This window comes from Manis pentadactyla, chromosome 2 (genome assembly GCF_030020395.1).
Source record: "Manis pentadactyla isolate mManPen7 chromosome 2, mManPen7.hap1, whole genome shotgun sequence".
In the NCBI taxonomy this organism is placed as follows: domain Eukaryota; kingdom Metazoa; phylum Chordata; class Mammalia; order Pholidota; family Manidae; genus Manis; species Manis pentadactyla.
Genome location: NC_080020.1, coordinates 4,485,391 through 4,511,314, shown reverse-complemented (window position 1 = coordinate 4,511,314; position 25,924 = coordinate 4,485,391). Strand labels below are relative to the sequence as shown.

General features: G+C 33.6%; 1 protein-coding gene across 3 annotated transcripts in view; it reads left to right on the top strand.

Moving 5' to 3' along the window:
• The window catches only part of NBEA (neurobeachin), a 550,888-nt gene that overhangs the window by 73,091 nt on the left and 451,873 nt on the right, over nucleotides 1-25,924 (top strand). For all 3 annotated transcript variants that reach the window (XM_036904990.2, XM_036904991.2, XM_036904985.2), the window contains exons 6-10: nucleotides 727-853; nucleotides 9,220-9,339; nucleotides 11,906-12,052; nucleotides 19,814-20,011; nucleotides 20,621-20,754. In XM_036904990.2, the coding sequence (XP_036760885.2) occupies nucleotides 727-853; nucleotides 9,220-9,339; nucleotides 11,906-12,052; nucleotides 19,814-20,011; nucleotides 20,621-20,754 (726 nt within the window). The remainder of the gene's footprint in view (nucleotides 1-726; nucleotides 854-9,219; nucleotides 9,340-11,905; nucleotides 12,053-19,813; nucleotides 20,012-20,620; nucleotides 20,755-25,924) is intronic.

The following is a 25,924-nucleotide window of genomic DNA, read 5'->3' as shown; positions in this document are numbered from 1 at the left end:
ATGTAAGCTATTAATAGCTTGTAAACTGTATTACAAAAGATTATATATGGATAGTAATGAGAGGGACTTTTAAATAAACATCCAAAATTCCAATCATAAATGGGATTGAACTTCAGAACCGTCATTTTGGGAGATGATGCATTTAACCACCATTTTTCAAAGCATTTATAATTTTTTTTATATTGAGCTCACAGGAATTCATCTGGAATAAAGAACTATATTTTGTATTCCCATCTGTTTCTTTTTTTGGGCCAAAAATGTGCTTCTTTGCTTGGTTACCTAAAATGTTTATCAAACTTGGCTGTGATTTTTTTTTTTTTTTTTTTTTTGTTTGGTAAATTGTATACTTTTTCAAAGGTACAACAGAATTAGCAAATTGCTTTGCAAAAAGTAATTGTATTTGCTAATTACAAATGGCCCTTGAGGTCAATGAAATCTAGTTGGTAGGCTTCAGTTAGCTATTTATTTGTTTCTGTGTATGTGTGATAAGTTAAATAGAGAATTTAAAGAGTCTACAGTTAACTGTTTTCCCAATTTGAGTTTCTTCTTTTAGTTCTAAACATTATATTGTTTAGTCTTTATTTGGTTCATATAATACCACTTCTGCTCTAGAGGGGAATGCATTTTTATTTTTATAATAACTTTTATATTATCATATAATAATAATCTTCAGATATATAGTTTTTGGCATCAGGGAGTATTATACTATTCCAGTTTTCTTTACAGTTTTCGTACTAGCAAAGGAGTTGGTTACTCTGCTCATTTCGTTGGCAACTGTCTAATAGTCACATCTTTGAAGTCCAAAGGAAAAGGTTTTCAGCACTGTGTGAAATACGATTTTCAACCACGCAAGGTAGGTGTAAGTAAATACGTCTGTTGAGAATGACACACTCTCACCGCTGTCTTAAATCTCACTGATTATGACTTCAGGAATACTCTTTTTTTTAATGATTTCTAATGCTTTTCTCTTACCCTTGTCTGTAATTTCTTTCTACTTTTATGTCAAACATTTAACAAATCAGGCTCTTGACCTCTTGAAGAGTGTCTCTCTTACTCCCACTCTCTTTCCCTGTGACCTGTCCCATGACATGCTTTCAGTAAATATTTATACTAAGTAAATTGTTTATATACATTGCTTATAATAACTGCTTATTATATTAGATATTATTTAGAATATATATATATATATAGCATACAATAAATAGTATTTACTGAGTTCCAGACACTGTTGTAGGCATTAGGCATTGGAGATACGGAAGTGAACAAAACAGACATTCCTGCTTTTGTGGAGCCTACTTTTTAGGAATTTTTACTCAGTTTCATGACAGGTTTTTACTCTCCTTTTCTTAAGCTCTATTCATATATTCTTGTCTGCCTGTGAGATACTCTGGATGCCTTTCTGACCCCTCAGCCTCAGAATATATAACATTGAATGCACTGCTCCAGTGCCATGTCCACTTGTGTTCTTAGGTTCCCTGTTCTGATTAAGAGGCTGACCATCTTCTAATAACAGGGACTTGAGTCATCCTTGTTCTTCATCCCTTTGTTTTTTTACTAAGATATCACTGATACACACTCTTATGAAGGTTTCACATGAAAAACATTGTGGTTACTACATTTACCCATATTACTAAGCCCCACCACATCCCATGGCAGTCACTGCCCATCGGTGTAGTAAGATGCCACAGAGTCCCTACTTGTCTTCTCTGTGCTACAATGTCTTCCCCATGATCCCCCCACACAATGTGTGCCAATCATAATTCCCCTGAATCCCCATCTCCCTCCCCTCCTGCCCTCCCCCATCCTTCGCCTTTGGTAACCACTAGTCCCTTCTTGGAGTCTGTGATCTGCTGCTGTTTTGCTCAGTTTTGCTTTGTTGTTTTACTCCACAAAATAAGGGAAATCACTTGATACTTGTCTTTCTCTGCCTGGCTTATTTCACTGAGCATAATACCCTCTAGCTCCATCCATATTGTTGCAAATGGTAGGATTTGTTTTCTTCTTATGGCTGAATAATACTCTGTTGTGTATATGTACCACATCTTCTTTATCCATTCATCTACTGATGGACACTTAGATTGCTTCCATATCTTGGTTATTGTAAATAGTGCTGCGATAGACATAGGGTGCATATGTCTTTTTGAAACTGAGATATTGTTTTCTTCAGATAAATAGCTAGGAGTGGAATTCCTGGGTCAAATGGTATTTCTATTTTGAGTTTTCTGAGGAACCTCCATATTGCTTTCCACAATGGTTGAACTAATTTACATACCCATAAGCAGTGTAGGAGGGTTCCCCTTTCTCTACATCCTGGCCAGCATTTGTTGTTTCTTGTCTTTTCGATGTTGGCCATCCTAACCTGGTGTGAGGTGATATCTCATTGTGGTTTTAATTTGCATTTCCCTGATGATTAAAGATGTGGAACATCTTTGCATGTGCCTGTTGGCCGTATGAATTTCTTCTTTGGAGAAGTGTTTGTTCAGATCCTTTGCCCATTTTTTAATCAGGTTATTGCTTTTTGGGTGTTGAAGTATGTGAACTCTTTATATATATATATATGTTGTTTATGAATGTATTCTCCCATACCGTAGGATGCCTTTTTGTTCTGCTGATGGTGTCCTTTGCTGTACAGAAGCTTTTTAGCTTGATATAGTCCCATTTATTCATTTTTGCTTTTGTTTCCCTTGCCAGAGGAAATGTGTTCAGGAAAAAGTTGCTCATGTTTATATTCAAGAGATTTTTGCCTGTTTTCTTTGAAGAGTTTTATGGTTTCATGACTTACATTCAGGTCTTTGATCCATTTTGAGTTTACTTTTGTGTATGGGGTTAGACAGCAATCCAGTTTCATTCTCTTACATGGAGTTGTCTAGTTTTCCAACACCAGTTGTTGAAGAGACTGTCATTTCCCCATTGTATATACATGGCTCTTTTATTGTATATTAATTGACCATATATGGCTGGGTTTATATCTGAGCTCTCAATTCTGTTCCATTGGTCTGTGGGTCTGTTCTTGTGCCAGTACCAAATTGTCTTGATTACTATGGCTTTGTAGAAGAGCTTGAAGTTGGGGAGCATAATCCCTCCCACTTTATTCTTCCTTCTCAGGATTACTTTGGCTATTCTGGGTCTTTTGTGGTTCCATTTGAAATTTAGAACTATTTGTTCTGGTTCACTGAAGAAGGCCATCGGTGTTTTGATAGGAATTGTCTTGAATCTATAGATTACTTTAGGCAGGATGCCATTTTGAGAATATTAGTTCTTCCTATCCATGAGCACAGGATGTATTTCCATTTATTGGTGTCCTCTTTAATTTCTCTCAAGTATGTCTTGTAGTTTTCAGGGTATAGGTCTTTCACCTCTTTTGTTAGGTTTATTCCTAGGGTTTTTTTTTTTGATGTAATTGTGAATGGAATTGTTTTCCTCATTTTTCTTTCTGCTAGTTCATTGTTAGTATACGGGAATGCAATAGAGTTCTGTGTGTTGATTCTGTATCCTGTAACTTTGCTGAATTGAGTAATTAGTTCTAGTAGTGTTAGGGTGGATTCTATAGGGTTTTTTATGTACAATATCATGTCATCTTCAAACAGTGACAGTTTAACTTCTTCCTTACCAATCTAGATGCCTTCTTTTTCTTTGTGTGGTCTGATTGCTGTGGCTAGGGTCTCCCTTCATCCCTTTTTGATCATTGTATAGTTCCGTTTTTAAGTCCTGTAATCTGTGCCTAACATATCTGTCACCTTCTTAAACTTCTTTACCTGCTGCTCTCTTGTTGCTGGATCCTTTGTCTCTTCCTCTTCCAAACTATTCTGCACACTAATCTCGATTTATATTGCTAATCATACTGTTTCACTGATCAAACTAGTTATTTGTTTCTCACTAACTACAGAGTAAATTAAAATTTTTAGCCTAGTCCTTCATGATTTTATTTTATTTTTTTAGCTTTTCACTTATACCCTTTATTCTGGCAAAACTGAGCTAATACTTTCACTTCTTTATTTGCTTTTCTAATGTTCAATCTATGCATGAAATACATTGGCTTGTCTCTTCAGTCACAGCTCTAGGTCTTCAAATCCTGTCCCATTTCATACAACACCATTTTCGTGGAATCATCCTGCAGTTTCTCTTATTTCCTAGATATAGTCTCTCTCTAGCATGTTATTTCAGTGTTTCTCATGGTAATTATTAATTTTAAACCTTTATTACTCATTTAAATGTTCATTATTTGGTAACTATATTGAAACCAAGGTATGTGTTGGAGTCTTCTTTGTATATACCTGCTATGGAGTATTGAACTTTGTAGACTATCAATATGTTGGATAAATGAATAAGTATGACTTTTAACAACCAAAAAAACCCTTTTGTTTCTTAAAGGGCTGAGTTACATTTATCTGGACAGCTAATTTGTACTGAGCAGTTCGTTTCCCAGTGGAATGAAATGATAGTGGTACTGCTGTTGATAAAGTGAGAGGGCAGGCAGGGGTCTTGTGCCATCGCTTTCTTTGTAAGTTAAGTTTCATGTGGCAGTAAGAAAGGCAGGCATGCCAGTAAAGACTAAATAATTCAGGCTGTTGCTCTGTGCAGGCACTTAAATTCTTAAGCCTCTAGATGTGGTAGGTAATACAGAGACTTCTTTTGAGGGAGCCTCAGTCAATCCTAGTAGTCCTGAAACTTGTTTCCTAGTATTGAAGGCTTCACTGCTGCTTCAGTAATGCTGGCTTCTAGGGACATGGTGTTGTTCTATTCCTCATGCTTTGGCCCGTGAGTTATATCTTTGTTCAGTGTCCTCTACAATGTGGATATTCAGAGACCAAATTGAAAGCTATTTTTAGAAGTCTCTTCGAATGATAATAAGAGAAAATGCAGAGAAATGTGCAATTATATAATTAAATATAGAAGACATCATTCATTCATCATCAGCTGGGGTTTTCTAGAGAGATTTTTCTGCCTATTTACTAGGCTCCGTCTTTGTGTCATAGCAACCAACCACTGGAAAGTCCACAGTCTTAAAAAGCAAGGGACGTAAGTATAGGTTCCCATTCCCACATATTTAAGGTCTGCTCCCCTTCCAGGTTCAGAAGTCCTCCTTGGAAATATGACAGTGAGCTTGTCCCCCTTCTTCAGGGCCACCCTACCCTCTACACAGGAATATTCACCCACAGCATATACACTCTACACTTCCTTGTGCACAGCAATATTTATCCACGGAAACAGCCATGACTGATGAGATGAACTCAGATGTAGTAGAGGAAATGTCTTCATATGTTTTCTTACTTTTCTTTTTTTGTTTTCTTCTTTACTTATGATCCCGTTTGTGTTTTGCCACATACTGAAGAAAATTTAGATGAGGTTTTCAAATATATTTTTTAATTTTACACTAGTTCACTAGAAAGCTTTGCTTTATGTTTAAGGGATAGTAATCATTGTTTCTATTAAAGAATATCAATATAACAATCATTCATTAATGTATACTTGGAAAGTAGCTTAAAAAGTTATGATTGTAAATACATTTATATATTATAATGGAGGTTCTTTTTTTCATGATGCAAATTTTCATGATGCTTATTTTTATGCAAACCCCATTGTTTGTCCAAAAATTCTGATTTCTTAGATTTGGGATGAGACCCAGAAAATAAATTGGGTTAAACCCATTTATTTTCTCTCTCCTTTTTTTTTCTGTCTTTACACTATTTCCTTATGAGAAATATATTCCCGTTTTTAACAGCTCTTTATATAGTAAGTCTAAGGGTCTTGGTAGGAGCAGGGCCAGGGAGTGATACAGGTTTTAAAAAAAACTTCTGTAAAGATTTTCATGAACCTTGAAAATCATAAGTGTTTGATCTTACTGTTAACATTATTCAAGATAAATTTATTCTCTTTTTTCCCCTTTCTGTAGTTTCCCAGGCAATGCCCTAGCTAAGATGTTATCCTTCCTAATAAGGGTTTAACTGGCTTTTCAAAAAGAAATATTTACATTAAAACTTTTGTATTCCTAGCTACACCACTTGCCAGGTGTTTAACCTTGTGAAAATGGATGTAAACCATTAGCATATTACATAATATGTAGTAAGTGCGCAGTCCATGTTAGGTACTCTTGAAATTGTGTAAATACCATGTTATATTTTTCTTATGATTTTTAAATACAGTTTTTTTTCTTGTTCCTGTTGGTGTCCATCTGTTATAGATTTATCTTTTCAGTCTTAAGTTAAATGCAAGCCTCCATATGCATGCACAGTGACAGTATGCACACACAGTCTTCAAGTTTCCTACCTTTGCCTTTACAGGTCAGTTGGGCTCTTGTTTGAAAGAGCCCTTTGTCTATTATCTGTAGAGTGTATGTATATTGACATACCAAAGAAGAAAAGGAGAAAGAGTAATTTTCCTCTAAATACTATACCTTCACTGAAATCAGTTCATTCATGCAACTGTGCATTTATTTGTTCATTCAGTTTTATCATATCTTAGTGTTATAACCAAAAGCAAACTCGTAACTCCAGACCTGACTGGCTAATTAACAGGACAACTTTATGAATTATCTTGAGTTAATGGTACGACTACCCATTTAAGTGAAAAATGGGAAACCGTCTTAGACCCTCCTTTTCTTTATCGGCCCTCAGTCACTTCTGTTAATTAGTCTCCATCTCCCTTTTAAATTACTAATGGCTTCCTCTTAGCTCAGGTGGTAAGGTTTTCTTACCTGAATCTTTGCAGCAGCTTTGAAGTTCATCCACATTTGCCTAATGGTCCCACTTCCTCACTGATGCCAGTAATTTTCTTAAAGTATGAAGATGAACATTTCACTTTTTTGCTCAAAATTCTTTAGTGATGCCACATTACGCATAAAACAAAGGCTGGTTACAAATGACTCCTAAAGTCTTTTCACGATCTTTCTTTTTCCCACTAACTGTAAACACTGAGAGAAGTTCTGTCCAGTCTTCGGGCTGTGTGTGCCATGCTGAGATTCCTCTTCCTGGAGTGTTTCTTTCCCCCTCGTCTGCTCAGCAGTTCCTGTTCGTCCTCAGCCTTAACTTCCATTTGACTCTCTGGTGAGGGTCTCCCTTAGCCTTCCATCTCCATTTGTCCTTCCTCAACCCTCTGCCCTCAGTCCTTGCCTCTGTTGCTCCCGTATCTGTATTGTAGCTATTGTCCATTGTTTTGAAATTATTTTCATGTTTATTTCTCTAATGAAACCTCCTTGAGGGTTTATAGGTTGTCTTTCTCTTTGAATGCCTGCACTCCGGTGGTACTGGCATGAAGTAGGCTCTCAGTAAATTTGTTGAATGAATAAATGTCTCTGAAAAAAATCTCATCAGGGGGAAATAGTAGATAAAATAGAAATAGAAATTAAGTTAATGGTATCTTATTTATGGTTGTCAAATATGTATTAGAAATTTTCTTCATAGTTTTCCTGCATTGTCTATTTTCTATAGTATTTACAATCACTTCACAAAGTAGACATTTTTATTGCCCCCTTTTTAGATACAGAAATAGATTCAGAAAGGTTAAATAATTTGTCAGAAGTCATAGAGCTAGTAACCTGGTAACTCAATTTATGTCTATGAATTTAAAATTCATCTTTCCAGTACACTAAGGAGCTCAATAAATATTTGTTGAATGAGTGCTTTTTTATATTAGGTTTATCAATAAGTATAATAATATATCTATTATTTATCTTAAAATTGTCTTTGGAAAGCAGAAAATCCTTTCCTATTTATAGACATTTATTTACTCAAAAATATATAGATTATATCTCCTGTGTTAGATGGCATTTTCGTTGAAAATTTTCAAACTTGATGAGGGTAATAGAATTAAATTTTAATTCTTATACAAGTGAACTGCTATAAGATTTTTTCCTTAAATTTATTTGAATCTCAGTTTCAGTGGCTTCATGATAATTTTGTAATATTTGGAAGCTTAAGTTGTTCAAAGACTAAAGATTTTCTTCTGATTTTAATCTGAACTAACATATGTGTTGCTTTCTGATCAAGTGAAAGACTCCATTTATGATAAATTAGAGTTAAAGATTAATGAAATAATTTTTAAAAAGACATGTGTTTTAGGGATTAAGTGGTTAAACCTGACTTCTATTTTTTAAATAATTAAGGAACAAAGTTGTTTTGTATTTCTGCCTTCTAAGAGTAGTGCACTGTTTATTTTCTAAATTGATAAATGAACTTTGTTCAAATTATTTCATATTTCTTAAAATAACAAATATTTTACTGGTTGAGAATTGGTATAACTATCTGTTTTTCAAAATATATTTGCAATAATTGAATAGTGCTTTTAAGTAATTGGAGAACAAAGTCTGTATTTTATATTTTTGTATTTTGGGGGGAAACTAGCCTAATTTCTCCCTGGTAACTGCTGAAGACATACTTGTTCAAGTATCTGTAAATAATTGTTTGTAATTTTCTGTATTTTAGGAACATTTTTTCTGTATTCTCTGCTTTAGGCTATTAACTCTGAATAAAGATTGATCCACACATTGTTATAGAACTTAAACTATCCCATAACAAAACAGACAATTAAAGTGCTTTTTGTTGATCCTAGTAACTTTTATAAAATGAGAGCTCAGTATAAACTCATTCCTTGATTCTTAATGAACAGTCACACATTAAGTTAAAAATGTAAAATTATTCCTGGATTTAGTAAATCTAAATTACCAAATTGAAACCACAAAAATAAAATCTTCCTGTAAATGTTAAAAAGTTCCTTTGAAAGGTCGTTTCTTAGCATGCAATCCAATCCAAAGTAGAATCCTAGGTCATTCTTTCTCAGTTTACACTGTTTTTTTCCCCACAGTCATAGTCATGATTTGTATTTCTTTACTTCCCTAATGTATGTCTCTTTCACTTCATCATGAATTTCAGGAGAAATGGACCTATGTCTGTCTGTTCAAACCTGGGTATTTGCAGTGCCTGTCTGCAATAATGTTACTAAGTGAATGAACACAACTATCATTTTGGTTCTTGGTATAGTGGAAGAACTATTATTCCAGTGCTTGGGGCTTCTAGGTCTCTGTCACAGATTTGCTCTTTATGAGTCACTTCTTTCATCTGCAGAATGAGAAATGGAAGGGGGGGTACTTGAGTAGATAGTAGTGGCCAATCCTTAATATTTCTACGAGCATTTTTTGTTGTGTGTTATTAATGTTATGATTGCTCTTTAGACAGTAATAACTAAACATTACATACTGTTATCTTCCATTTTTTCTCATTTAAGTGGTACATGATCAGCATTGTCCACATTTACAATCGGTGGAGGAACAGTGAAATTCGGTGTTATGTCAATGGACAGCTAGTATCTTACGGTGACATGGCTTGGCACGTTAACACGAATGATGTAAGTTTTTTTTTTTTTTGATCTGTGTTTTAATATACTTGAGTGTATGATCATCACTGTTTAAACATGAATCAAATAATAAAATTGTTAGAAACTTAATAGTTTTTCTCTGAAAGTTTTTTCTACTAAATGAATTTTTATGTCTTAAATTTAATATAATTAAATTACTAAAAGACATGATTAATGATACAAAAAAGGGAAAATTACTTGGCTAAATCATTAAGTATTAGTATCAGTGCAGCATTCCATTCTTTCCAGAATCCAAAGCACTAAAAGATTTCTTCTATATTTTATTTAGATGTGAAAAGAAGACTTTATACAAAATGAATAAGTATAACATGTAGTCAGTATTATTAGATAAATGGTGATAAGTGCTAAGGAGAAAAATTTAGTGGGAACACATAGAAAGTGTGGGTGCAGGGGAAGAAGAAGCCAGACGGTACAGAGATGATCTTTGTGAGAAGAGGTGAGGGAGTCAGCCATGTGGCTGGTTGGGGGAAATGCCCCATTCAGTGAAAACAATGAGTGAAAAGCCTTTGTGGCCGGATGGAACACTGATCGAACAACAACGCTTTAGCCAGTTTGGAGCAGAGGAGAAGAGACAGAATAATGTGAAGTTCGGCTGTAGTAGAGGGTGACATGGCGCCAGGGCCTCATGAGCAAACCTGAGTCCTGGGCTCTCTCACCTCACCCAGCGTAAAAGTCTTGGAAAGGTTTTGAGCAGAGAAGTGAGGTGATGTTGGCTCATGTTTTAAAACCTCAGTCAGGGTGTAGTACGGAGAATATTCTGAAGGGAAACAATGACAGAAGCAGGGAGTTAAGTGACTTAACTGCAGTCATAACAGCTAATATTAGTTTCTACCAGCGTGTTAGCAGAGAGGAGGTAACAGTTGGATAGAGGCTATCTGGAATTAGAACTTCAAGAACTCTCATTTCTGTTTGGGGGCCTTCCCTTGTCTATCCTGGCCTGTTGGAGGCTGTGTTCTCCCGACAAAAGTACCCCCAAACCCAGTAATGTACGGCCCTCCCAGCAAGCCTGGTTTCATAAAAACATGCCTCTGTGTAACAAAATTCACTTCTTACGTGGGCAGTCCGCATCTCTTCAGACTTGAGATTCCTCAAGGGCAGGGACTGGCTCTTGTTCTGTCCGGTATTCTCCCGTGTTAGGAGCACTGATGACGTAGTCCACAGTTTTTTCCCTAGGTCAGGGGTTGGAAGCCTATACCTTATGGACTAAACTTGATCCTTGACCTGTTTTTATGTGACCTAGGAGCTAAGAATCTTGGTTTTTACATTTTTAAAGGTTTTCTTTTTAACGCCTCAATCACAAACAAAAATCAAAGATTATGTGACAGAAGCTACATTTGGCTTGTAAAACTTATTTAGTATGTTCCTTTACAGGAAATGTTTGCTTTTTCTGCCCTAGAAACTCATAGTCAGGCCACAGTTTATGAGGATGATTTTGTCATAATTAGAATACACAGGAAATCTGCCTTCCATTAGAGACAGTCTTTTTTTATAGAGTGGGAGAAACCCCAGTGACCTCATTGATGGTTATTAACTCTACAGTTATATTTAAACAAAAAAATGAAGAAAGGACTTCAGTTTTTCAATTTTTTGCAATGGAGCTCCAAGAAGTAGAGAGGCCTAGACAAGAACATATATGCATACATACATTATGCAGTTGATTCTCAAGTCCCTATACTTTTAATTAAAGATTGGGTATTTAATGAGGAGTTTCTGTCTTTGTACCTCATTCACAAATTTTTTATTTTACTGAGGCACCAAAGGAATTGCATACATATATATAATGTCTTGCTTTTATCAGTGCTAAGGTGTAGAAGGACCTCCAAGGATGGGGAAGGGCAACTGCTGTCACTGGTCAGGGTGGGTAGGGCCAAGTGTCAGGAGAGATCTAAGAAGTAGAGGTGAGAAGCGCCTTAAAGGTGGCCTCTTGGGTGCTGGACTCTCCAGATGGGGAGCACTGTACCATCTGCTCTACGCCCCAGACTTTGAGGATTATTGTTTATTGACTCCGTGTAATGCCTGCTCATATAAGAGAGGGAAGTGATTGTCTTTGTGTCTTTAACTGACTGTGGGGAAGTAGGGGAATATATCCATAGTGCAGAAATTAGGTAGAATTTTAGAAATTAGGCCCTATGTGTTTATCATTAGAATTTGGAGTAATCATTCTCTGATGCAGATGAATCTATGTATGGGTAATTTAAAATCATTAGAGTTTTAAAATTAGTATTAATTTGGTAAATTAATAATTATAAGCCCTTTTGCCTTTAACTATAAAATTTGAAAAATTGTCGATTATTAAGTGGAAGGTTATTGTTTGTTTTGCTTTCCCATAAATATCAAATGTTTAACTGATTTGTTTGTCCTGAATATCTTACCTGGCTTTTACTCTTTAACTACTCCATAAAATCTTAACTGATGCTTTTTTCTGTTATTATTATTATTATGCTTTAAGGTATTCATAACAGAGAAGGCAGGTATCCTTAAATATCTGTCATTATAAAATAATACATTGGATTTTTTTATGACTTTTAAAAAACAGAGCTATGACAAGTGCTTCCTCGGATCTTCAGAAACTGCTGATGCCAACCGGGTGTTCTGCGGCCAGCTTGGCGCCGTGTATGTGTTCAGCGAAGCCCTCAACCCTGCTCAGATATTTGCAGTTCATCAGTTAGGACCTGGATATAAGGTAGTAAAAACAATCTTTTATAAATTCCGTGGAAACTTTTATGTGAATCTGATATGAAATGTGATGCAATTCTATGTGATCAATTCTGAAATGTGATACGACATATCATAATAGTTTTTCTTCAGTGTGGCTTAAAAGTCATTTCTATTATTTGGAACTCAGTTGTTTTTGTATGTTTCATTTTGTTTCAAAGGTGCTTTTTCTCTTCTGACCTATTTTCCCTTCACAAACTTTTTTTATTCTTTAGAGTGTTTTCCAGTGTTGAAGCCTTAGCATTTATTGACATAATTCTGAAATAACAAATTTTATAAAACCATATTGCTTAATGTGCTATTTGAAATCTCACATTTTGAAATGTATAAATTACGTAATGAACAAATAAAATGACTATTGTTCAAATTAGAGATAACTTGGAAAAAAGTTAAAGATTTAGAAGGAAAATTGTATAATATATTTTATGTATATGAAGTTTGTCACTTTTAGCTTCTCCTTTTGCTTGTTCTTTGTAGTGGGTGAGGGACTAAACATAGAAGTGGGTATCCTAATTTGCAAAAGTAATTATTTAATGTAATTTTTCATACTCTCCCTGTTCTTTAACTTTAAAAACAAAGACTTCCTTAGGCAAGATATTCACATATATGAATTCATTTTTAATTTGTAGTATACCTGGCTAGGAAAATCTATATGTGTTTTCATTTAAATAATACTAGGAATTTTGAAATCTTAAGGTATTTGGAGCTGAGAGAAGATTACACAGTGTAAGTCAAAGTATTTATAAGTCTGAAGAAGTACATTCTTACATAGAAGAGCTTTTTAAACTTGGTGTTTAAGTAATCAGTATGAAGATTCTGTTCTAGAGAAGAAGCTCTAAACATTAAAAATATTTCATCTTTTGTCCTTGTATTTTTGCATTTATATTTGTTTTTATTCTTATGTCCTGTTTCAGACATATACATGACACTTTGAATTTACCCTTATTAAAAGTTATTTCTGTTGCCAGTAATTTTAAAATAACGATAATAATATTGAATAGCAATCCTGCTGTCATTTTTATGTCAAGGTGGCAACACCTCGTACATCTTTTGCCCATATCGTCTTGTCCGTCCTGCTGTCCCTGGCAGTGAACTTGTGCTCGTACAGCCACTTCTTCTTTCAGAGGTCCTTTTGTTCCTTTTGTTGGGTGTGAGTCCTTGTTCTGCCGGACATTGGCTTGCACGGGAATGTTTCTGTCATTCAGAGTTTGGGTTAGTATGCAGCTTGCCTTCCTTTCCTACCTCTTTGCCTTATTCCATTAAATAATTAAAATGGCTTTCTTCAAGAACTAATAAAATGATATTAGAGTGATAATCAAACCAATGTGATATAAATAAAGATAGAACATCAAGAAAATACAGATAAGCAAACCATAAACCCAATGATTGCTGTAATGAAAGTTAAGTACTGATGGGAACTTTCTGGCAGCAAGAAGGAAAAAGGGCTAAATGTAAGTTATGTAATTCTCTCATTCGGACAGGAGCAAACATTGTCCTGAAATGCTTTGCAAACTGGGTAATTTGGACTCTTTCTTATCATAGCCTTTTATGCAATAGTGACACGAGTAGTAACCCTGTATCACCATGTTCTATACAAAAGGACTCATGTGATACCGAATGTATGCCTAGCATCCTAACAAAGACGATAGAGTACCTACATCAAAGTCAGAGTTTTAGAAGAAAATGCCTCTAAATTTTGGGCATTGTATGAAAAAGTATTTTATTAAGTTTTGAGAGTTCCCAGCTTATGGGCATAGCTCACAGGGCCCCTTGTTGTTAATGGAGGTTGAATGTAAATCTAGTTTGTCTGATATTAGTATAGCCACTCCAACTTTCTTGTGGTTTCTTTACATTTTTTCCCTTTCTTTTACTTTAAATCTGTTTTTGACTTTGAATCTAAAATATGTCTCCCATAGATAATAAATTGTTGGATCTCGCTTTATTATCCAGTCTGATAATCTGTCTTTTGAGTGACATTTATTCCACTCACCTTTAATGTTACAGATGTAGTTGGATTTACTTTTGTCCCCATTTCTGTCACTTACTTTTTGTTACCTGTCTCATGTCCTTTTTATTCCTTTATTCCTTCTTACATCTTTCTGAATTAAGTGAGTATTTTTTTATAATGTAGCATTTTCATTTCTTTAATAATTTTTTCATTCAATGGTTGCTCTCGGGCTTACCATACACATTTTAACTTAGCACGGTCAGCTTCAGATTTATATAACCTAATTCTGTGAAATACAGAAATGTTACTCCTATATAGCTTTTTTTATTTTTCTTCTTTTTGTGGATATCTTAATACATATTACACTGTAAATGTAACAAACCTAGTAACAGTATTAAAATTATTACTAAATATATGTCATATATATATTTATATAATTGCATGCCTCTTAAAAAGGAAGAAGAAAGAAAGATCAGCTATATGTTTATAGCTTTTGTTATCTTAACTTTATTTATCATTTATGGATCTCACCATTTGTTCACTTGCCACCTGGTGTCATTTCCTTAGATCATTATACATTTCCCACCCATCTTCTTTGTATTATTAGCAAATATTTAACATTTCTGTATGTTGTAGGCCCCATACATTGTATACATATTATACAACTGCTTTGAAATCAGTTAAGAGATTAGTATTAGAAAACAACATGCTTCTGCTATTGTAGCAATTTGATAAAATTAGTTTTGTTCAGTTTAACAGTGTTGTGGCCCATTTTCTCATATGTGAAGTAATTCCTATTCAGGTGGTTAGGGTTCTACTGAGAGTGGCTCTGCCTCATTAGCAGCTGTGTCACAGGTGTCTGGATGTCCTCTTCCGTAAGTGTAATGTGCCTTCACCATAAAATTTATGGTAAATATTTCATGAATAAAGTTGAGGAAAAAATTTTTAGCATAGAAAATGTTTGTAAAATATTAAGTGGAAAAAGAGGTAATAATAATAGCAGCTACTATTTTGAGTTACTTTTAAAGAACTAGGTATTGTTCAAAGTGCTCTGTTTATATTATGTGTTGGGTTATAACAGATGAGATGTAAATAACTTGCGATAGATATACATTTGTTGTAGGTGACAGGTGGGATTCAAATGCAATTCTAACTAGTTTTGAACTTAATGCTTTTAACAATTGCACAAAACTGAAAATGCAGTATTTTCTTTTCTTTTTTAACTTTTAAAGCTTTTTTCTGGTTTAATGAGGTATAATTGACATATAACATTGTGTCAATTTAAGGTGCAGAACATAATGATTTGATACATGTATATATTGTGAAACGATTACCACAGCAAGGCCGACACATCCATTCCCTCATGTAATTATAATTTTGCATGTGTGTTGAGAACTTTTTAATCTACTCTCTTAGCAACTTCCAGACATACAATACAGGATTGTATGTAAATCTACTTTAGATTATATCCCTAGTCCTTACTCATTTTATATGTGAAAGTTTATAGTCTTTGACTAACCTTCACCCATTTTGTCCATTCCCCTGGCAACATCACTCCGTTGTTTCTATGAGTTTATTTTGTTTTGTTTTTTTTGGTTCCACATATATGTAAAGATCACATGGTATTTGTCTTTCTCTCTTTGACTTTTCACTTAGTATAATGTCTTCCTGGTCCATCCACGCTGGCAAATGGTAGGATTTCCTTCTTTTTTTATGACTGAATAGTATTCTGTTGTATATTTATCATATTTATATACATACATACATATGTACATGTCACATTTTCTTTATTCATCTGTTGATAGACACTTAGATTGTTTCCATGTCTTGGCTACTGTAAATAATGCTAGAGTGGACATCAATGGTGCGGATGCCTCTTCAAGATAGAGATTGCCTTTCCTTCAGATAAGTGACAGAACACAGGGTTCCCTTTTCTCCACATCTTTGCCAGCACTTGCTAGTTCTTGTCTTTCTGTTAATAGCCATTCTAATAAGTTTAAGGTACTATCTCATTGTGATTTCCCTAATGATTAGTGATGTTGAACGTCTTTTCATGTACCTCATGGCCATTTGAATATCTTCTTTGGAAAACTGTCTTTTCAAGTCCTTTGCCCATTTTTAAATTGAATTATTTGTATGAGTTTCCTATATATTTTAGATACTAACCACTTATCAGATGTTTTGCAAATATTTTCTCCTCTTCATTAGTTTGCCTTTTCATTTTGTTTATGGTTATCCTTTCTGTGCAGAGGATGTGTTTTAGTTTCATGTAATCCTATTTGTTTATTTTGCTTTTGTTTTTTATGCTTTGGGTATCATATCTATAAAACCACTGCCAAGACCAATGGCAAGGAGCATAAAACTCCTAAAGGAAAACATAGAGAAAATTCTCATTTATCAACACTTTTTCAAAATTGAGATATTTGACATAATATTATATGAGCTTCAGGTATACAATATAATGATTCAATATTTGTATATATTGCAAAATGATCACCACAGTAAGTCTAGTTAACATTCATCTCCGTAGTGATACAAATATTTTCTTCTTGTTATGAGAACTTTCAGAATCTAGTCTGTCAACTATCAAATATACAATAGAGTATTAACTCTCTCCAGTTGCCGTGTCTTACATTATATCTTCATGACCTGTTTTATACCTTGAAATTTGTACCTTTTGAAACTTTTTTGGCTGTTCTGCCCACTTCCCTCCTACCTCCTGCCTCTAGCAACCACTTATTCTTTCTGTGTATCTATGAGTTCGGTGGTTTTTTGTTTTTTGTTTGGATTTCATATATAAGTGAAATCATATGGTATTTGTCTTTGGCATATTTATTTCACTTAGCATAATGTCCTCAGGATTCATCCATGTTGTTGCAAGTGGCAAGATTTCTTTTATTATGGCCGAATAATATTCCATTTGACATACATAATATATATCACCTTTTCTTTATCTGTTCATCCTTCAGTGAACACTTACATTGGTTGCTTCCATATCTTGGCTGTTGTAAGTAATGCTGTAATAAAAATGGGGGTATATATATATCTTGAATTAGTGTTTTCATTCTCTCTGGATAAATACCTAGAAGTGGAATTGTTTGATCATATGTAGTTCTTTTTTTGAATTTTTTGAGGAGCCTCCATACTGAGTTCCATAGTGGCTGCCCAGATTTATCCTACCATCAGTGCATAAAGTTTCCTTTTTCTTTACATCATTATCTACACTTGTTATTTCTTGTCTTTTAATATTAGCCGTTCTAACAGGTGTGAGCTGATACCTTATTGTCATTTGATTTTCATTTCCCTGATTATTAGTGATGCTGAGCATTTTCATGTACCTGTTCACCATTTGTATGTCTTCTTTGGAAAAATGTCTATTCAGATCCTCTGCCCAGTTTTCACTGGATTTTTGTTGTTGTTAAATTGTCCCAGTTCCTTATATGTGTTGGATATTAACCCTTTATCAGATAATTAGATATATGTTTTACAAATATTTTCTCCTCTTCAGTATAATATTTTCTCCTCTTCATTCTGTTGATGGTGTCCTTTGCTGTGCAGAAGCCTTTAGTTTGCTGTAGTCCCACTTGTTTGTTACTGCTTTTGTTGCTATTGCTTTTGTTGTCTAATACAAAAAATCCTACTAGCTAGGGCCTGTGTTACTCCTCCTGTGGTTGCTATTTCATCATTCATACACTATTTTTCCTAGTATAATACCATGAACATAAGGAGGCAGCCCTGCTCTGCTCGACTGCCCTCTGAAGTCCTGCCCTTGGCCCAGCCAGCTGCTCCGCCCGTCCCCCTCTTCCCTGCTCCGTCTGCCCCCCGGTGTCTCAGGGCCACGGATGCTCTTCCCCTGAATTCCCTCCATTAAATAAGTCTGTTTCTACAAATTAATTCATGTGTTCTCCTCCTCCAAAATAATTCTGCTCTCTATCAGTACTCTGCAATGTAAGTAAAAAATGTAACATATTTGTGAAATTTTACTTTAAAGTGATTGGATTGCAAACACAAATATTAAACATTCTGAGCATTTATGCTCTTACTGAAATACATATTAAAATGTTTATTTTGCAATACCAAGACAACTAGATGGGCTTTATATTGCCAATATTACTACCTAGTAACAGTTAACTCATAATTTTATTCAAATATTATGTAAGAAATTATTTGTTTCTGTCTTTCTGTTATAACTGTCACCTATTCTTTAGTACAAGATGGACTGAAATAAATCTTTATTTTCAGTCAGGATGTATTTTAAACCCGGCTGTTACTTCTAGCTTGGGAAGTGTGACTCTGTGATTATAAAGACAGGATTCCATTTAGAAACTTTGAAGTGAGAGATAATGTTTTACATTCCTTTGAGTTGAGAGGAGAGCAAGAGTTTCAACCCAAAATAGTACAGTTTTCTTAGCTTATTTCTAATGTCAAGATATGTCAACATACTTACATTTAAAAGACAAAAAGTACCATATATAACCACATATACACAAATGTTCAATTATCTGTGCTGCCCCTGTCTTGGTACATGTCTAATACTTAACAGTTTGCTTCCAGGTTCAAGTTAGAAGGTCTCTCTAGATACTAGTCCAGATGTAGAAAACTGGCTATATTTGGCCTAACACATGTGGTTTGTAAGTGTTTGAAAATGTTTGGATTAAATTACAAGGAGGTGATTTTATATAAAAATTCAGATTTCATGTTTCTCTTGAAAAATATGGAAGAACTGGCAGCATTGTTCAGTAACTGACTTGAGCTAAGCAATAGGATACTTTTAGACAGGACGTGCGCTTTGTGGTTTGAAGAAGCCCCCCCTTACCTCCTTCACAAACACTGAGCTTATCTATTTAACTCCTGTAAGGACTGGAGTGGAACATTTGGCTTAAACTTATGAATAAGGAAATTGGACCTGCATCGGTTAAATGATTTCTTTGACCCTCAGTAAGGGTCAGGAGATAATTGGTGGCAAAGCCTGAATTATAGTCTAGGTCACTTCACTGTTAACCCATGAATATGGACGAGGAATCAGAAGACGTGGTATTTTGTCTTGCTGCCATCCCTTCTAGATCTTAATTTCTCTAACATTCAGTTTTCATAGTTGCAAGATGAAAATACTATTAGTGCTAATACGTGATTTTTGCAAATGTTAAATATTTGTCACTGTCAGGTTCATATCTGCAGAGAAGTTTTAACCATTTCTAAAAATACCTTTCTTTTTACACCTAGTACAGCTTTAATTTTTCTCTTTCACAGAGTGGTAAAATGTTCTACTGAACTTCTCTTCTGGATTTACATGGCTATTGTGATACTTTTGTGGAGTAGTGTTGGTATTCAGTGTGTTGATAGACTTTTTGTTGTAAAGTCAAATTTTTCTGCATATAAATATTTTTCATAGTCTCAAGTGATAGTATTTTATCTATATAAGTAATACACATGCCAGGCTCTGTTTACTTACATACTTTTGAGAGTGTTAATGAGGAAAATTCAGTTTATGTTATAAAGTATTAAAGTAAAATCCTCTTTATATTTAATATAATCTAGCTTCATATTTTTTCGATTGCAATCACTTTGTAAATCGGGAACTTAATAAAACGAGAATATGAAGATCTGAGTGTTTATCAGCATAATGAAAATTTAAATTTCACAGAACTGAAGTGAAAAGAACAAAATAATATAAGGGACACAACAAATTGTTAATTATCTTAAATGTTTCTCTGCTTTAAAACTTTAAAATTTTACTATGTTACAATTTTTAAAATGTTTAATTTAGTTTTATTTTTTCAGAGCACCTTCAAATTTAAGTCTGAGAGTGACATTCATTTGGCAGAACATCATAAGCAGGTTTTGTATGATGGGAAACTTGCAAGTAGTATTGCGTTTACATATAACGCTAAGGCCACTGACGCTCAGCTGTGCCTGGAATCATCACCAAAGGAAAATGCATCCATTTTTGTGCATTCCCCACATGCGCTAATGCTCCAGGTGGGTGAATAGTAGCTTAGTTTTCATGTTCTCCTCAGCATTAGTGGTATCTTTGTTTTTTGTATTAAACATTGCTCATGTATAAATCTCCAACTGCTGTTTGTCTTTCTGTTTTGGTTTTCCAGTTCTTTGAATGACAGTTTTGTTGTCTGCTTCCTTTTGGTGATAATTTTTGCCTGGGACTTGTCTCCTTAGGAGGAAACCTGTTATTTGTTATCTTGTTATGTGCTCTATCCTTTCAAATAAAATCAATTGAGCTGAATAGATTATTGTAAGATACAGAAAACTTCGCTTGAAGAATATATTAGCATAACTCCCTAATATAAAAATTACCTGAAATTTAAATCCATTTATAGTATTTCTTATTCTGAAATATATTTTGATGTATAGCTTCACATTTTTAATGTAAACAGCTCTCAACTTAGATTTCAAATTTAAAGTGATTAGCAAAGATACTTCAAATTTCTATTTTATGTGTATCAAAAACTTTTATTGAGGGCTTTTAAAATGTCTATGTTATTTAATTCTCTTACAAAGTTATTTGGAACAAGGAAATAATGATAACGTTATGCTTCAGACACTTAATAAACATTTTTGTTTTTGAACTAGGATGTGAAAGCTATAGTAACACATTCCATCCATAGTGCGATTCATTCAATTGGAGGGATTCAAGTGCTTTTCCCACTTTTTGCCCAACTGGACAATCGGCAGCTCAATGACAGTCAAGTGGAAACAACTGTCTGGTAAGTTTTCTCTGAATGTGTAATTTCTGATATTTTTTACACACTTAGATTATGCCTGTGTAGAAATGTATTATAATATTTGGTTTTTATCCTTGAAGTGCTAGTGAAAGCTTCTTTAGGACTAAGATATATATTTACACAATATAAAAATCCCTGGCACTTAGATTCTTATAACTATAAAGGAGTGACTTCCTTGATAATAAATAAAAAATTCTTACCAGATGTACCTAGTGGTTATCATACGCATCTGAGGAAAAATGTTGGTCCTGGCCTTCCCCTTTGCAAAGGCTCATGGTTTGGATTGCCCAGGAAATACCATCAAGTTAAACAAAATTACTATGGTAAAGTTTATATTGAAGAATAATATTTAATAAGTTACATAATTTATATCTTAAACAGTGGAGTTACTTTGTAGTGCTGTTATTTTAAGACTAGCACAATATTAATTGTTATTAACTTTTCTTTATATGTAGCTCACGTTTGAGAACCCACATCCAATCAGTGACATATCTGTGTTTATATAAAATATCAATAATCTTCTAATTAGGTTGATTTCATGTGTAGTTTTTGTAGCTTCCCTCATCTCATGCATCAAATGCTGGTTTAATATTATGTCTTAGTATCATATATGTAAGAAGCTAAATGTGAATTTTAACATTTAGCTATTTTGACTGTACATTTGCTATGTCTGGAGAATTTGAAGGGACAGTTACATAGGTAAACAGTAATTTTTGTTCTGCAAGTAAAAGGAATGCTTTATTAGTATGCAGACAGACATGAAATCCTTCATGGACCACCCAGTTTTGAACTGATAGGAAAACTAGTGAATGAAGCTAAGATGGGAAAAATTTAAAGCCCATTGAAATGTAATACATGATTTTCTCATGTTTATTTTCTAAAGTAACTATTAATAAAATTTTATTTTACTACTGCTAATAATATTGTCCCTGTATTGGGACCATCTTTATGTAAAGTATAAATGTAAGTATAAATGTGACCTGTACATTTATAACACTCAACACCCATCCATAAGTCATGCTTTCTTTTATGTCAGTATTTGTAAAGGTTGGGGTTTGGAAGTGAAAAAGCTTTGAAATGAAAAGGAATGCCGAGGTCATGTCCTGATGTGATATTACTCTGCTATGAGAACTTGCATCATTTCTTTGGGACGCAAATCAGTCTAGTGGAAACATGAAACTTTAAATTCCAGTCTTGGATATAAATTCAGCATGTGTTGCTCTTTATTATCCAAGTGAACCATTACACATGATAAGTAATTAAAAACCTAGTTAAGTGCTATGAACAGTAGTTGGAGATGAAGTAGCCAGTAGAAAACTCCACGTGTAATTTGAATATTACTAATGAATTAATATAAAGTTCATAATTATTTTCATCTGAAATGAAATTTGTTGCTTTGTGAAGAAAAATTAGAAATCTTAACAGTTTGAAATGTTATGACTAAAATTATCACAGTAATTTGATTTCATGAACAGCTATTATAAAATCTTAGTACTAAAACCTTATTTAACAGGTTATCTGGTCCATTCATCCAAGGCACAATGGTTATTTTTCATTACTTGTCTTTAAAACTCATTTTAGTTTTTATATTATATTTTGGTATTTAAATTGTATTTATTTCATCATGGAGATAAAAGACTAAGGGGGTCAGTATTATTATTTTCATTTTGATTTGTTTTTAGTTCTTTTGTATCATTCATCTTAATTTTTCCCTGTAATAAATAACTTCAACTTTTTCAGCAATCAATTTTATATTCTTAATTTATGACCAGTAGAAAACATATAAAAAGTTGTCACTCTCATTTTAATAATAATACATACCCAGTTACAAAGTACCCTGTGGGTCAGTTATGTGCTTTCTAATTCTTATGTAATAGTTTTTCATTAATTGTTTCAAAGCCTTTGATGTTAGAGGTCAACTCATTAGTAGATAATTGTATGTATTGGTAATAGTCTTTTGTTATTTAAATTTTTGAAAGGGGCCATTATAGACAAATGTGTACATCAGTGATACAGTCTTTTGGCTTTTGAAATGTTAAATGCTAGTTGTTAAATGAGACTTCTGCTTGAAGAACTCAGATTCTTAAGTTAGGGCAAGGGTTGATAGAATTTCTTATTTTCTAGCTCTATCATAAATTCATGTAGATGAATGAGACCTTGGAATAGGATATATCATCTTATTTTAGTCAATAATAAATTGTTCTAGATGAATGAGAACCTATTTGAAGTCTAAAATCTTCTAGAGAAAATTTGATACACTTTTTTTTTTGAAAAATCTGTTTTCATAACAAATACATGCCCAAAATTGCAATATTATCTTCTTAATTACTTTTTGGAGACATTGAGTTAAAAAAGTAAGTCTCTCTCTACCTTCTGTAACTAAAGGTGAAGTACTTAGTTTCCATGCACTTTCCTCACTCAAAAGTCCCTTTTTATGAAAATTTTTATTATTTCTATATGTGTCACCTCTGTTGACACCACTAGAACACCATTATAAGCCTTGATGAGTTCTGCTCTGTATAGGGCACTTATTATTGAAATAATTCATTGAAGGCATAGTCTTATATTTTCTGGAGCCTTTAAAAATAGGTTTTATTTGTGCAGGAGAAGTTTTGTGGCTTTGTTTTATTATGAAGGCTGTGTATTATAGTTGTTATATGTGTGGATGTTCAAGTGAGATATACTTGGGTTCAAATCCTGAGTTTACTATTTATTATTATTTGAGTGTGTTATTAATATTTTTTGCTTAAGTTTACACCATTATAAAATCAAAATAATAATGGCTCACTGGATTATTTAGATTAACTGTGATAAAATATATAGTTGACCTAGTGAACACTTAATACAGCCTGTTTTGTTAATGATGACAATGAGCTGGGCGATCTACACAATTTTCTATAATACTACAATTTTATATTAAAAATTATATATCATCATTCTTAGAAATTGGTTTTAGTAAAAGGGTGATATTAATTTGTATTTGAAGTTCTTTCTACCAAGGATGTTATTTACAATAGAGAATTACTTATTTAAGTAGTTAAGTGGGACTTGTATTTCAATCTTCAGTTATAGTGATGAAAACTGGTTTTAAATCGATCCATTTTCTAGATACGTAGCAGCTTGAAAATAAGGAATATGTTAACTTAAGTTTTGAAGCCAACAGCATGTCAAAAAAAAGTCTGAAAGGATTTAAGATGATATTTTTTAGCTTGTTTGGGATTTTGTATAGCTACCACATTAGTATTTAATCTCCAGGGATAAAAATATTTTTGCCTTTTAACATGTAGCTAGCTTTTATCATGGAACAAAAAAAAATAATTTACAAAAGGAGTAGATAAATATTATTGAACTAGTTAAATAGCTTGTGGCAAAACATATAGTATTTTGGATTCTATCTGTTTATGAATAATTAGGCCAATATGTAGTTATTCTTGTGATTTCATCCTGTTCGTAATGCTTCTCAAGAGCTATGATCACCTTGAGTAATCTACCAATTGATCAGAGCTCTTTGGATGTTTTGTCATTCCTTGGGGACTAAAATTATTGTATTGGATTGGTCGATGCCAGTCCAGTGAGTACTGAGAGCAGTAACTGAACAAATTTCCTTTCACTGGACTTCTAATATTTAATGACTGAACAATGAACAAATGATTAATAAATGATTTCAGAAAGTTTAACTCCAGTCTCCAAGTAATCATATCTTTTGTATTTTGTGTCTAGGAATGACTTAATAAACTAGAAATTTCATTTTCCTTCTATTTGAATGATCCTCCACATGGACTGCAAATAACCTAGCCTTCTCAAATTTGGCCCACCCCCTTTTTTAAAAAACGTATCTAATTAAATCGTTTAGATGATATAAAACAAAACAGTTCTTTTTTATTGTATGACTTGGAAAGAACTTGCTTTGAAAAAAATACATGCTTTCTGGCACAAGGTGTAAGTAGCCTTCTGCATATCAAACAAAAATACAGTAAGAGAGTAGTTCTCACTAGAGACAGTGTGATGCAAAGAATTGTCCTTCTTTTGGTGTCGGACATATTATGGCTTAAACTGGTGTTCTGTTACGTTCTGTCTGATTTTAGGTGTTACCTGAGGGTGTGTAGTGGTACATGGCATTTAATGAGCACTTACTATGGGCCAGGCTCTGTATTATCTCATCTGATTCTGTTCAGCTGATAAGAGAGAGAAAACAATTAACTTGCTCAAGGTCAGAGACTTAAGTGGCACATTGGAACTAGGGTTCTAATGCTGAAAGCCTGGCTCCAGAGCCCTCTCTCTAAACCAGTGTGGGCAACTCTGGGAATCACTTTGCCAGCTGTGGAACGATCTTAGTAATGCCAACTTTATTTGATTGTCATATGAATTAAAATAAGATTGTATATGTGAAGTAGCTATCATAGTGTCTTGTACATATTAGACATTTAATGAGTTTTCTTTCCTCAAAATAGTAGACAGTCTATGGATGTGATGTAATTTTGTGTAAGTAAAATTCATATTAATTATGTTTTAACTCTGAAAAATTTCATAAATGCAAAGTCAAGTTAAAGTGGTCATTTTAATGAATTCTTGAAAGTTTACAAATATTTTTCTCAGGAAGTGTCCTTCTTGTTTATAATTGTAATACAGGTTGTTTGATAGATCACCTGATAGAAGATAAAATACGAAAAAATTCAGAGAAGCCGTAAAACGTTTTTGTTGATGATCCTGTCATTAAGAATCCTCTTATTACATGAATATTTATAAGTCATTAATTTGTTCAGTGAACTTAAATCAAGATTTTGTTTTCTTAAAAGATCTCTTGCTAGCCAAACTTATTCCAGTAATTATCTTGAATTTTATAGCCCTCTTCATAATTAAGCAGCCCCCTTAATAATGAAAATTTCATCATAAAGTCCTGATGAGCACTGTTGTCATTGTGTTAACCAATGAAATCATCTGGAAAATTCAGTATTTCAGTGTCTACCACCTGGACCAGATTTCCCCTTACCATTTGAAGTTACATAAAATTCCTTTCTCTGTCTTTCCTGATTTTTATTTGAGGGAAGAGTGCCTGTTATGCGTATAATTTAAATTTTTTATTACATACTTTTAACCCAACTGATGTAAAAATGAAATGTGATTGGTTTTAGTAGGTGAAAGGAGTGAAATC